The 14,455-nt window shown below is 48.2% G+C and overlaps 1 protein-coding gene across 1 annotated transcript in view; it reads left to right on the top strand.

Moving 5' to 3' along the window:
* Positions 1 to 1,374: 1,374 nt before the first annotated feature.
* The window catches only part of SPNS3 (SPNS lysolipid transporter 3, sphingosine-1-phosphate (putative)), a gene marked incomplete at both ends in the record, with an annotated part of 55,605 nt that continues 42,524 nt past the window's right edge, over positions 1,375 to 14,455 (top strand). The window contains 5 exons of the mRNA XM_080922259.1: positions 1,375 to 1,585; positions 4,991 to 5,056; positions 12,375 to 12,511; positions 13,579 to 13,730; positions 14,355 to 14,421. Coding sequence (XP_080778385.1) covers positions 1,375 to 1,585; positions 4,991 to 5,056; positions 12,375 to 12,511; positions 13,579 to 13,730; positions 14,355 to 14,421 — 633 coding nt within the window. The remainder of the gene's footprint in view (positions 1,586 to 4,990; positions 5,057 to 12,374; positions 12,512 to 13,578; positions 13,731 to 14,354; positions 14,422 to 14,455) is intronic.

The raw sequence follows: 14,455 nt of genomic DNA, 5'->3' as shown, positions 1-14,455 counted from the left end.
TCACTGTGTAGATTTGACTGACTCAGATCTCTCTGTGTATATAGGTCAAGCTGGCTTCAAATTCACAGACAGTTACCTGTTTATGTTTCCAAGTGCTGGGATTAAATGCATGGATCATTATGCCTGACTGTTATATACTTTTAAAATATATATATTGTGTGTATGATGTGTGTGGACGTGTGAACCATGGCACATGTATTGAGATCAGAAGACAACTTTGTGAAGTTTGTTCTCTGTCCAGCTTTACCTGGACTTGGTACTGAACTCTGGTTGTCAGCCTTACACAGCAAGTGCCTTTACATGCTGAGCCATTTCACTGGCCCACATAGTTACTCTTTCTTAATGTTCTTTTGTTTTGAGATAGGCTCTCATGTAGCCCAGGCTGGCCTTAAAACTCACCGTGTAGCTAGGGTTGGTCTTGAACTCCTGATAGTCTTGCCTCCACCTCCCAAGTGCTGGGATTACAGGTGTGAACCACCACTGATGGCTTAGTGTAGTTAATTTTTCCACCCTTGCCTACTGGTGATCAATTTGTAAAGCTCTCTTGAAAACATCTCCCTAGACTTCCCTGTTGGTAAAATTTACTTATTTTATGTTAGTGAAAGTGTGTGTGTGTGTGTGTGTGTGTGTGTGTGTGTGTGTGAGAGAGAGAGAGAGAGAGAGAGAGAGAGAGAGAGAGAGAGAGACAGACAGACAGAGACAAAGACACCTGCACATGAACTGTGTGCCTCGGTGCATATTATGTTTGGAGGTCAGAAGACAACTTTGTAAAGTTCTTCCCTTCCACCATATGGGCTCTGGGGATCAAACATATGTCAGCAGGCTTGGTGGTAGGTACTTCCACAGGCTGAGCCATCTTGCCAGCCCCCATGGGTTAGTTTTACATAAGCTGTCTCTATGTCTCCAGCTCCCTCTGTTATCTTGTTCCTCTGTGCAATTTCCTTACCACCCTGGCCAACACCTACCCTCCGGTATCAGACCTGGTTCATGGCTGTGCTCACGGTCTGTCTCCTGCTTGCTTAGGCAGAGCAGTTTGCAGTGAGCTAGGTTGGGGACACTCCTCTCACTTCCTGTCCCAGGAGCTTCTCTTCCTCACTTGCAGCTGCTGCAGCCATAGGCTAGATTGAGGGACCACAGAGTTATCCAATCACCAATGCAAGACCCTCTTCCTCCAATAGGGCCAGGAGGCCAAGAGTGATGAAATCCCACCGGTGTGGCTGCACCATGCTCAGCAGGAACCCGCGATAAGGTGTCTGACAGTTATAGGGGCAGCCTTTTGAGGTTGAGAGGCTGGGAGCCCACAGGAAGTGACTTGGTGCCCAGCTTTGTTCGGCACCCGTTCTGACAGAGAAGTTGCAGCTGGCACTACTGGGGATGTCCACAGAGTGTATCAAACCTCAGACAGGAGGGCCACAGAGCCAGAGCCTAAGTCCAGGTGGGCAGTATGGGGCCTTGGCTTCAGGTAGGTGTCTCCCTCCCTCCACATCCACCTCCTGGAGCCTGCCCCGCTGGAGAGCATACTTGGCCGCGGCTGTTCTCTGTTACGTCAATCTTCTGAACTACATGAATTGGTTCATCATCCCAGGTGAGGACGGGAGGAGTAACCTGGGGCAGCATCTTCAGCTATCCCCCGACTGTTGTACCTTTGGTGGTTTTCTTCTCTAGGAGCACATCTCTGGTGGTTTCACCCCAGTGAGTGGTCTCCAGCCTCTCCTGAATGGTCTCAAGCCAGAATGGGGCACAATGTGTGTGGGGGCGGGGGTGTTAGTAAGTAGATGGGATTGTGCTCTGCAGCAAAGGCATTGGATTGAGGATGCAGCTGCAGGCAAGGTTATGGAGGGCAGGGCAGCTTGGCCCAGCTCCCAAGTGAGAATGGCTCTTCCTGCACTGTTTCTGGGGCAGCTGGCTGCTGGCCTGCCTTGCACAGTTTGCCGTTCTTCTTGTAGGAAACAGGGTACGACCTGCTCCTGTGTTCTGGCTCTCACTCACACACCTTCGTGACTGGGCTCCACTTGCTTTGCTCATCTAGTCACCCTTTCATCCCTTTATCTGTTCACACTAAGCCTAAAAAACATAGTGTGTATGCATGTGTGTGCACACGTGTGTGTGTGTGTGTGTGTGTGTGTGTGTGTGTGTGTGTGTGTGTGTTCGAGCCTCTGTGTGCATGCTTTATTTGAGCTTCGGAGATTGAACTGAGGTTTCCAAACTTGTTCAGCAAGCACCTTCACAAGCTGAGCCATCTTGCTAGCCCTCAGTTCTTTTCGGAGGCAGGGCCTCATGTAGCTCAGGCTAGACTCAAACTTACTATGCAACTGAGGATAATCTTGAACTACTCATATGCCTGCCTTCACCTCCTTAGGGCTAGCATTACAGGTTTGCCACCACTGTGGATTATGAAGTTCTAGGGATTGAACCCCAAACCCAGGGTTTTTGTGCATGCTGGGTAAGCATTCTACCAATCGACCAATGTCCCCAGCCTCTTTTTGTTGTTTGGCTTTGAGACAGGATCTCAAGTAAGACCAGGTTGGTTTTGAATTCACTGTGTAGTTGAAAATGATCTCGAACTCCTAATCCTCCTGCTTCTGTCTCCTAAGTGCTGAGATTACAGGTGTGACACCATGCTTAGCTAACATCATCCACGTGTTCCAGGTTGAGCACTGTGAGCAGGAGCACTGTGAGCAGGAGCACTGTGAGCAGGAGCACTGTGAGCAGGAGCACTGAGAGCAGGAGCATTGAGAGCAGGAGCACTGTGAGCAGGAGCACTGTGAGCAGGAGCACTGAGAGCAGGAACACTGTGAGCAGGAGCACTGAGAGCAGGAGCACTGAGAGCAGGAGCACTGTGAGCAGGAGCACTGTGAGCGGGAGCACTGAGAGCAAGAACCTCTGGTAGAACCCAGGAGAAACTCTGATATGTGGTTCCTTCTGCAGGGACAACTGACTTACAGGGCACAGAGAGACGCTTACCAATAACGACCATGCAAGGCAGAGCGGCAACGGGTGGTGGGGATGAGGGGGCTCAGGCAGGCTGGGAAGTAACTGCCACTGCTGGCCATGACCAAAGCCCTGATGCTGGGCCATCAGTTATGTATTTAGAGTAGCCGGGAGCCTCTGTGGAATGAATGGGAGTCAGGGTCTGGAGACATTACCAGCGTAGGGCTGTATCTTTGAGGAACTCAGAGGGGTACAGAACATGTGTTCAGCTTGGTCTGAAGTGAGACAAAGTGGGGTAGGTGACAGCAGGGCAGCCCTGAGGATGAATGACTGCAGAACTCATACACGGGAAGCATTTGGCCCCGGCCTTGGCGACGGAGATGACCGGAAGGGATCAGAGACACGTCAATCAAGGCAGGTGAGTGTACTGATCAGAGGGGTGAGATGGGAAGAAAGTGGGGAACAATTTCCCAGAGAACATTTGGTACACGATCACAGGCTTTTTGAATACCAGCCTGGGAGCTCATAATTTCTGGTCCAGGCGATGGGGAACCATGGGAGAAAATCTTAAGAAGGAGAACACAATAGGATTTGGGATCTTGAAAGATGCAGGATGAGCTGGGAGGTCAGTTCAGAGGCTGCCAAAGGGGATCAGGCTGAAGGTGAGGAGGCCGGAACCTGAGTATGGGCGGAGAGGCTTGGAGGAATGGGAGGGGAGAAAGGCACAGGGCTGCTAGGAGGTGTTACTGTATTACTTTCAAGTGTTACTTCCGAGCCTTAGCTGTATCCACAGTTCTTTTTCTGCTCTGGGGTCCCTAGCCAGACTGTCAGACCCTGACACCTGCTGGCTCATGTCACTTCCCCCTCGGGACTTCCATTGGCTGTGGTCACTGTGGGGAATGAAGACTTGGAGAAGTGAAATTGTGTGGGGACTTGGCGAGGACTCGGTGACTGCCAGGGAGTGACGCAGCAGCTAAGATGCTCCTGTGGAAACAGCACCAGGGTTGTAGAGACTGGGAGATATAAGACTGGCTTCCTACATCCTTGCCCTTGGGCTGCCCACAAGGTTGACAAGGTCACAGGACCCAGGTCAAGGGGACTCTTTTCTAAAAATGGAAAATGAGTTTGCCCAGAGGACTTTGAGGGAGCAGTTTTTCTTGCTAACTCACGTTGTATATTTTCCTTTTCCCCCAATGACTACACCATCTGGTGTCATTAAAAGATGGGAAACGACAGAGGGTGTAACTCAGTGCTTGTTTGGCGTGCATGGAGCCCTGGTTCCATCCCCAGCACCCATAAAACCAGCATGGTTGCACATATCTGTAATCCTGGAACTTGGGATAGTCAGGAGGGTCAGCAGTTCAAGGTCATCCTTGGCTACATAGAGAGTTTAAGGCCATCTTGGGTTAGGTGAGGTTTTTTGGTTTTTTTTTTTTCTCTTCAAGATGATAATGGTAATTTTTTAAGGTAAAAAAGATATACAGATGTGTATGCTTGTATGTTGTGGTGAGTGGGCTCAAACAGGTGAATAAACTCTCCTACTCAGTGCGTTTCAATCTTCCATCTTCATTCTCCGGCTGCTAGATATCAGTGGATGGATGTAGGGCTTCTTGTGGGAGGGGCAGTCTGAAGGGTCCCATGTAGGAACATTGTTTCCCGCTTCTGTGATGCTGGGTGTGGGGGCTGCCTCTGTTTGAGTTCCAGTCCCAGTGATTCCCATTCAATCTGGACAGTAACGGTCCTCTCCCCCACTTTCTGAACCAGGGCGGGGGTGTTGTGTAGCTTAGGCTGGCTTTGAAGTCTATGCTGGTTCTCCACCCAACTGCTGAGATTACAGGTATGTGCTACCACGCCTGGTTTGTGTGTGTGCTTAATATGGGCATGTTTCTGTTTCTGTTTCTGTGTTTGGCTGCTGTTGCTGTGTCGTTGGCCCAGCTGCCATGTCCTGTGCTGCGTGTGCTGCTCCTCCGGACCTGTCCCAATCTCAGAAGAAGCATCCTTGGAGGCCAGCTTGTGTGGGCTACCTCCCATCTCCATAACTCTGCCCATCTTTCCCCAGGAGTGTTACTGGATGTCCAGAAGTATTTTCACATCAGTGACAGCCACGCGGGTTTGCTGCAGACAGGTAAGGAACCAGTCTTGGACCCTGGAGTCAGTACCTTTTGTCATGGTCTGGTGGGTTCTGTGGCTGTCTTTGGCAGGAGACAGCTGGGGGTTGAACAGGCTCTTGAGCTGGAGTCAGCTGCAGGGGGCAGTTAAGGGAGACAGGCTGGGGAAGGCTCCTGAGTGTCCCTGGGTCTCTTCCTACTTTTAGTTCAGCTGAGCATTCCACAGAGAAACTAGAAATCCCAGTGTGTGCTTTTTCCCTCACAGAACTGAGAAACCTAAGAGCATACTAATAGACAGGCAGACCTTGATTCTCAGGTGGCCTCAGAAGGACCACAGAGAACCTACTAATGCAGCACCAGGGAACTCGAATGGACGGTTTATGGGACCATTAAACATAGGCTAACCTTCCATGAAAGCTTGGGTGAGTGCAGACCCATGTGTATGCACACAGGGACACACATGGTTACAGCACGTGGTCGTCTCTGTAACCTGACCTCTACAAATACCCATTGTTACACTGGTTTGCAGCAGGTTCTCAGACTAGGCACAGGGATCCCCCCACATCCACCAGGAACACTCGAAGACTTTCCATGCTGTGTAAACCTCCTTCAGTCGGCCTGCCCCTTTGCCATTGTCTCTCACCCCTACTCCACTCCTGTATACTCATCTGTCCACTGTCTGAAGTGGGAAGAGGCACAGCATCCATGTGCTTATCTCTGTTAAGCTCAGGGTACCACCTAGAGGGGGTTGCTAAGGCTTCTGCAGGGAGGCCTGGGGTGCAGAGAGCTCACTTACAGAAATGCCCTATGATCTTCCCACCAAGCCACTCACCCCTGGCAAGGAGCCAAGCCTTATCTAGCCGGTTCTGTTCATGACTGTCTGCTACTTATCTATAAATTCAACTTCAGAAATGAGATTGGTGGCCTCTGAGATGCGTATTAACACCAATATCCTCCCAGTCTGATTTGACGGGTTAGTTTGGCAAGGCAGGGCTGACTTTCCCACTTGGGTTTCATGGCCGGTCTTTCCTATAAACTGAACTCCATCTGCCCCTTAGGGTGCTTCGTGGAAACACTGTTTACAAAAATGAAGTCATCCCTCAGTGTCTTCTGGGGACCAGTTCCAGGACCCCCACCGCTGCTCAGTCTGAGAAGGCTCAAGAGTTTCAGGCCAGTCTGGCCTACTTAATGAGTTTTAGGCCAGACAGTATTACACAGTGAGACAGATACTGTCTAAAATAAAAAAGCATAGGGTTCGAGTGCAGTGGCTCACACCTTTAATCCAGGCACCCAGGAAGCAGAGGCAGGTGAGTTTGAGGTCTGCCCAGTGTAGAGTGAGTTTTGGAACAGCCAGGACTATATACAGAGACCTTGTCTTAAAAAAAAAAAAAAAAAAGCATACTGTTTACAGCTCTCCTAGTACATCTTCCTCTAAATCCAGGTCATCTCCAGATGGCTCAGGGTACCTAACTGATCTACATAAGCTGTTGTCAGTGTTTCATACAGGGGCAAGGAAAAGGAGGAATGTCTGTGCATTGCATGGATGGAATTGCCTTTTGAACCATTTCAACTTCAGATAAGAATGTTTTATTCATTTAAAAATTTATTCACATTTATTTTGTTTTGCTTTTTGAGACAAGGTTTCACTATGTAGCATGTTGGCTGGCTTGGAACTCCCTATATAGAGTAGGTTAGCCTGAAACACACACAGCTCCTCCTGCCTCTGCCTCCTGGGTGCTGGGATTAGTACTGTGTACCACCAGGCCTTGCTTTATTTATTTTTTATATAATATATATAATATATAAAAATATAAATATATAATATATTATATTATATATGATATATAATATTATATATTATATATTATTATTATTATTATATGTATGAATGTTCTGTGTGTGTGTGTGTGTGTGTGTGTGTGTGTGTGTGTATGTGTGTGTGTGTGCTTGGTACCTCTGGAGGTCAGAAGAAGGCACTGGGTCCTCTGGAACCAGAGTTACAGGCAGTTGTGATCTGCCTGATGTGGGTGTCAGGGACTGAACCTGGGTCCTCTGCAAGAACTTGTAACTCTGATCTATCTTTTGAAAAAAAAAAATGATGAATTTACTTCTTTTGAGATAAGTTCTCATGTAACTCAGGCCAACCTTGAACTCAGTATACAGCTACGAATGATCTCAAACTGGGAGATGGTGGCACACCTTTAATCTCAGCACTCAGGAGGCAAAGGCAGGGGGATATGAGTTCAAGACCAGCCTGGTCTACAGAGAGAGTTTCAGGACAGCCAGGACTACAAAGAAATCCTGTCTCAAAACAAACAAACAAAACATCTTGAACTTTTTCTTGCTCCATCGGCTTGTGGTTCCCAAGCTGAGGCTACAGATGTGTACTGTCACGCCTGACTACTAAAAATGTTTTCAGTGTCAACTTGAAGCATATGAAGGATTAAGTGGTTCTAGAGGGAATGAAAACAACACAGATTTATAATGACACCGGTGAACTGGAATTGGTGGCACACACTTGTGGAGGCAAAAGCAGATGGATCTCCATGAGTTCAAGACCAGCCTGGCTACACAAGGCTGCATAGGGAGACTCTGTCCCTAACAGAAGAAGACAAATAAAACATCATCTGGAGTACTGGCGGTGGTGTATGGGAGTGGTATATAGGAGATCATGTATGGGGGGTGGTATATGGGGATGGTGTGTGTGTGTGTGTGTGTGTGTGTGTGTGTGTGTGGTGAATGGGGGTAGTGTATGGGGGTGCTATATGGGGATGATGTGTATGTGTAGTGTATGGGGGTGGTATATGGGGGTGGTGTGTATGTGTAGTGTATGGGGTTGGTATATGGGGGTGGTGTGTGTGGGTGGTGAATGGGGGTAGTGTATGGGGTGCTGTATGGGGGTGGTATATGGGGATGGTGTGTATGTGTAGTATATGGGGGTGGTGTATAGGGGTGGTGTGTATGTGTGGTATATGGGGGTGGTGTGTATGAGTGGTGAATGGGGGTGGCATATGGAGGTGGTGTATGAGGGTGGTGTGTATGGGTGGTGAATGGGGGTGGTGTGTGTGGGTGGTGAATGGGGGTGGTGTGTGTGGGTGGTGAATGGGGGTGGTGTGTGTGGGTGGTGAATGGGGGTGGCATATGGGGGTGGTGTATGGGGATGGTGTGGGGGGTAATATATAGGGGTGGCATATGCAGGTTGTTTTATGGAGGTGGTGTGTGTGGGTGACATTTGTGGGGTATGTATATTCCAGTCTCTGGGAGTTGGAGTCAGGGGGAAGAATCAAGGTCATTATCTTACATAGGGAGAAAGAGGCTACATGGGCATCAGACCCTGTCTCAAAAAAAAAAAAAAAAAAAAAAAAAAATCAGTGAGATATCATTTGTTTTTATTAGACAACAAAAATAAAATTCTAGTTTATAGCAAGTGGTGGCAAGAGTTCTGGCATGCACTTCTATGCAAGTGTAAATTGATACAGCCTTTCTGGAGCCCTATTTTGGAAGTAGCTATTAAAATTTTAAACACCATCAACATCAGAGATTACTCTCTGTGGAGTATTAGGTTGAACCATATTAAATTGCCGGTTTTATAGGTCAAAAGTGTCCTAATTTCCACAATTGCATATTGCTTAACGAAGTTCTACAGCAGGTCATGGAGAGTGGGAGGGACTAGGACCTGAGCTGGGCCTTCACTGGGCTCAGGAAATGTCAGTCAACTATGATCAGTGAATGGAGTCCTCTAAAATCTTGGCCTTTTGATGATGGATAAGGTGAAGGGTGGGGTGGGGTTCCATGCCTTCATTTGTCTACTGCTAGCTCTTCCAACCTGGAGGCCAGGACTCACCACCATCCTCCTAGGGAGGAGGAGATTCTATTTTAGATACAAAAGTCATGCTTGAATTTATCCATGTTCGAAATGCTGGGCAAACCCAGAGCCCGGTCTTTATTCTCACAGAAGAGCAAACACAGCATAATAAATGCCTTGCTTAGTTTTAGCCTTTACAAATACTGTTATAGGCTGGAATGATGATTCACTGGTTAAAGGCACAGGCTGCTCCTCCAGAGGATGCAGGTTGTATCCCCAGAACACAGCATGGGTAGCTCACAGCCATCCGTAACTCAGTTCCAGGGGATTCTCACACCCTCTTTTGGCCACTGAGGGCATTGCATACATGAAGTACACATACATGCATGCAGGAAAAACACCTATACACACAAAATAGTAGAAGTTTTAAAAATTCAAGAGAAACATTTTGTTTTAGTTAGGGTTTTATTGTTGTGAACAGACACCATGACCAAGACAACTCTTATAAGAACCATGTTTAATTGGGGCTAGCTTACAGGTTCAGATGTTCACTCCATTATTATCAAGGTGGGAGCATGGCAGCATCTAGGTAGGCATGGTGCAGGAGTTGCTGAGAGTTCTACATCTTCATCTGAAGGCTGTCAGCAGAATACTCACCTGCTTAAAGCCCACACCTACAGTGACACACCTACCCAACAGTGCCACACTTTCTAATAGTGCCACTTTCTGGGCTGAGCATATATAAACCATAACATATATTAGTGTGTGCATGTGCACATGAGTGCATGTATGTGTGTGTGTGTGTGTGTGTGTGTGTGTGTGTGTGTGTGTGTGTGTATGTGTATTCATAAGACACAGTGTGTGTGGAGTCAGAGCATAGTTTGCAGTTGCTTTTGTCCCTTCACTGCTTAGGCCCTGGGGATTGAACTCAGGTCTTTAGGCAGCTCAGCTGGCCCCCCCTTTTTTTGTGTTTTTGAGACAAGGCAACTCAGGTTGCCCTTGAACTTTCGGTCCTTTTGTCTCAGCTTCCTGAGTCCTGGAATTACAAGCCTGCACCACACCTGGCTTGATACAGTACAGAAAGGCTAGAGATGTAGTTCTCTAGGTAGGGTGCTTGCACAGGGTGTACAAAGCCCTGAGTTCTATCCCCAGCATTGCCTAAAAACAGGATATGGGTTTTAGGTGACACACCTGTAGCACCAACAATCAGAAGCTGCTGGGGACAGCATACCATGGCAGGGACTACCAGCAGCAGGCTGGGATGGAGACATTTCAGAAGCCTGCAGCAGCTCCTTGTAAAAAATGATGGTGTCTGGGACCCTGAGAAGCAGGAGGCACATCCCTCCAGGGGATCCCCCATCTGAAATAAGAGAGTGGCTGCAGTAGGCTGGGATGGAGACATCTCTGTAGCCCTCGGCAACTCTTTGTAAAAAACAGTTGTTCCCACTTCTAATCTTCGCCATGGGCAACGGCTGTGTAAATTTCATTTGTGCATGACTGCTTTTCAGTTGGCCTTGGTGTGCATAATTACTCCATTATATATAACTTTCTTATTTCTTTCTCCTTCTGCTCTGGTGAATTCTGTGAAACTAGATGTTCCTTGATATAATGATTCTTCAACAATTAAAAAATGAGGCAGAGGGGCCCAGCACAGCACAGCCCTAATGGCCCAGGTGCATGCTGTGTGTTCTCATCTTGGAAACAATGTAATAACTGAACAATGATATTTCCAGATTAATGCTTGACTTGCAAAGAAAGTTTGAAGAAATTATTAGAAAATGAAATAGAGCCAACATTGGGACCCCAAGAAAGGAAAAAAAAAAAACTATTGAAGTTATAAAATAAGTTTTGCACAATACTTGAGAGTGGTTCCTGGATCAGCGGGTATAGACTGCATAAAATTATATATTAGTAAAACTAAGTCAAGACACGGACTTAGGAGAGTCATTGTGTGCAGCGTGCAGAAGCAGAAAGCTGGAGGAACTACTGAGTTAAGGGTTAACTTGACTCTTTCCAGCCACTGCCTGGCAGCTTTGCCCGTGTCATTTATCATTAGAGCTTCACAGGAAACATACAAGTAGCTGACCCTGGAGCTCTGAGCTCCGAAGTGTAATAAGCTAAAAGTTAAAGTTTAAATAATGAGAAGTTTGCAATTATTATTATTTTGGCCACATGCCTGGGAATAGGGGAAGCTTGAAAGTTTGGGGAACAATTGTAATTCTTGATTCTTTGTGGGATGTGGTTATCCTTTTGAGTTTGATTTGGCAGTGATTGTACAATGTCTTTTTTCCTACCTGCTCTTGGAGTAACAATAAAAGGGCAAGAAAAAGGACAGACAGTTAGTGGGGAGGGAGTGAGGTGAGAGTGAGGTGAACGGAGAGAGTGTGAGAGAGTATGAGGAGAGAGAGAGTGTGTGTGTGTGTGTGTGTGTGTGTGTGTGTGCGAGAGAGAGAGAGAGAGAGAGAGAGAGAGAGTGCATGTGGGAGAAGGAATGAGAGAGAGAATGTGAAGAGCAAGTGGGGAAAGAATGTTAGGTGTGAATGTAGTGTGTGTGTGAGTGAAAGAGACGCACAGAGGTGTGTAGGAGTGTGAGAGTTCAAGAAAGGAAAAGCACACAGGAGAATGCAGAGTGTGTGAAGCCTCAGTCTCCGAGCAAGTGAACAAGAGACAGAGACAGAGAGAGCAGAGACAGAGAGAGAGCAGAGACAGATAGAGAGCAGAGACAGAGAGAGTAGAGACAGAGAGAGACAGAGAGACAGAGAGACAGAGAGAGAGCAGGAGGGGGGAATTTAAAGCCTTGAAAAATTACCTGTCAGTTTGTACCAGAAAAGTAGTCTGTGTCTGTTTATTATGTGCTTTCCAGACGTCCCCGACTCCAGCTGAGAACTCCCATTATGTGTGGAGGCTGGACCCCGACGTTAAGCTCAAGGTTATCTGTGACCAGACAGCAAGATCTTTGGTTTAGACACAGGTGTTGCTGTGGAGACTAGCGCATGTATGGAGGCACAGAAGCTCTTCCCACAGCCTCCTGCACCATCTCTGGTTTGTGGTCCGTGTGCTTGTTTCAGGATCCCCCTCTGCGTGTCCAAAGGGCTGACATCCCTAGCCTCTTGCCCAGCAGCAGATGTGTGAATGGCAAATCAGATCAGTTCCCTTACCCAACCTCACAGAAGCTATGTATTCTTGCAAATGCAGAAGGCTGGCCTCCACTCTGTGCTGGTGGCTCTATATTTCTTTTAGGCAGACTGAGAGAGAAGTCAGCTTCCCAAGACAGGCTCAGAGGCCACACAGCAAAATAAGGCAGAGCTGAGATTTTGTTTCTGCCCAGCGCCGTACACTTGGGCTATGGATTGTATAATGGACCAGGAGTATAAGACTTAACTTTTTATCTCTTCCTTCTTTTGTTCTGGGCCCATTGCCAAGGTGCCAGCTTGTGGCATCTGTGCCAGGCCTCTTACTTGGGCCAGCAGGGCTGTCTGCCCAGCCACCCTCTTGGAGGTTCCAGGCTGCCTCTTGTGTGTCTCCCTCAGTCTTCATCGGCTGCCTGCTGGTGTCTGCACCTGTGTTTGGCTACCTGGGTGACCGATACAGCCGCAAGGCCACACTGACCTTCGGGATCCTGCTGTGGTCCGGGGCTGGCCTCTCCAGCTCCTTCATCTCCTACCAGGTAGGGTCCGCATCCCTGCCCAGTCACTGGGATCTTCCTCATCTGCTTCCTCGATGGTCCAGCTGTCTCAGAGATTTCCTCTGGCTCAGGACAGCTCAGGGACTGTACTGCCAGCCCCAGGAGGGGAGCTGTGGTACAGCCTCTAAGCTTGAGTATTATTAGACATGCTTTGTTGCCTTTGTTTTAATTTTTCCCGAGACAGGGTCTCTCTATATAGCATTGGCGGTTCTGGAATGCACTATGTACACCAAGCTGGTCTCAAACTCACAGAGATAAGTACACTGTAGCTGTCTTCAGACACACCAGAAGAGGGCATCAGATCCCATTACAGATGGTTGTGAGCCACCATGTGGTTGCTGGGAATTGAACTCAGGACCTTTGGAAGAGCAGTCAGTGCTCTTAACCGCTGAGCCAGAAGAAGCTGGTCTTGAACTAACAGAAATCTGCTTGTCTCTATCTACCAAGTGCTAAAATCAAAGGCATGAGGCATGCTATGTTTGTTCTTTCCTTTTTTCTTTCTTTCTTTCTTTCTTTCTTTCTTTCTTTCTTTCTTTCTTTCTTTCTTTCTTTCTTCCTTTTTTTTGGAGACAGTTTCTCTGTGTAGCTCTGGTTGTCCTGGAACTTGCTTTGTAGACTAAGGCTGGTCTCAAACTCACAGACATCTGCCTCTTGAGTGCTTGTGAGTAAAGACATGTACTACTACATCTAACCTGTTAGACTTTCTTAACCGGGGGCTTTCTGGCCCTCCATTTCACTTCCCACTTTGGTGGGCTCTGTGGGGGTGGGGGAGGTTGGTATAATAGGTACTGTCTTTGGAAACTGTCCTGGCTAGCAAGGAGACCCAGAGGAAGGGTTCCCCTATGGTCTGGGCAAGCAGTGACTATAAACACCATTAGGGTTACCCATGTGATTTTGGGAATCTGGAGTTGGGAGTGGAGGGACACTTGCAGTCCTGGTTTGTGCCTTCTTTTCTATGTGCCTTTGTCATGAGGTTCCTTTTAGCCCCCTGACCCTCATCCCATGGGAAATCTCTGGATCTCACCATGGTCTTGTGCTGGCTTATCCAGTATTCCTGGCTCTTCTTCCTGGCCCGGGGGATCGTGGGTATGGGAGCAGCAAGCTATTCCACCATTGCACCCACTGTCCTGGGTGACCTCTTTGTGAAGGACCAGCGGACCTGTGCATTGGCTGTCTTTTACATCTTCATCCCTGTTGGAAGGTTGGTATCAGTCCTGGACCCACTTCCCCAAGAGGTAGACTGAGGCTGAAGGAATCAGAACAGGGGCTGTGCTGAGAGATCAAACCAGGAGAGCTGGGATCTGAACTCCATCATTGCCTTTTCCTTCCCTACCACTGTGTCTCTGAGCCTGTTTCCTTGGCTGTATACGTGGGGACGATGCTGCCACTCAATGGGCTAGTGGAAGGTTAGCAATGATGACTGCGCTCCTGAATCTCAGTACACTCCTGGAAGCAGTGAGAAGAGGCAGTGTGGCCCACTGGGGAGGGCAGCTCTGGGAGACTAGTGAGGAAGTGAGGCCCCTGAGCTCTGACCCTCTTTTCCTGAACCTGGTTGAATCTGGGCTGGGCTTTGGACACTAGGGGTGGGGTTGGTGGTGGGATATGCAGATCCTTATATGGAGGGAATGGCACAGGCCTGGGCTAGGAGCCAGAAGTCACTAGGGGTCAGACTGAGAGCAACATAAAACTGAACCTTTCTCAGGGAATGGGCTCAGAGGCTGCAGAGAACTGTCTCCCTGGCTACAGGAGCCAGTTCCTTGTAGATGGCCTTGGGCCCTGCCTTCCGTCCCTCACTACCGTCTCTTCCCTTGTCCTACTGTTGCAGTGGTCTGGGCTATGTGCTGGGATCAACTGTTGCGGAGCTGACAGGGAACTGGCGTTGGGCCCTCAGAGTGAGTTTCACTTCCTTTTCGTCCCAACGCTTAC

This window comes from Micromys minutus (genome assembly GCF_963924665.1).
Source record: "Micromys minutus genome assembly, chromosome: 10".
Lineage (NCBI taxonomy): Eukaryota > Metazoa > Chordata > Mammalia > Rodentia > Muridae > Micromys > Micromys minutus.
This window is presented reverse-complemented; position numbering and strand designations above follow the sequence as displayed.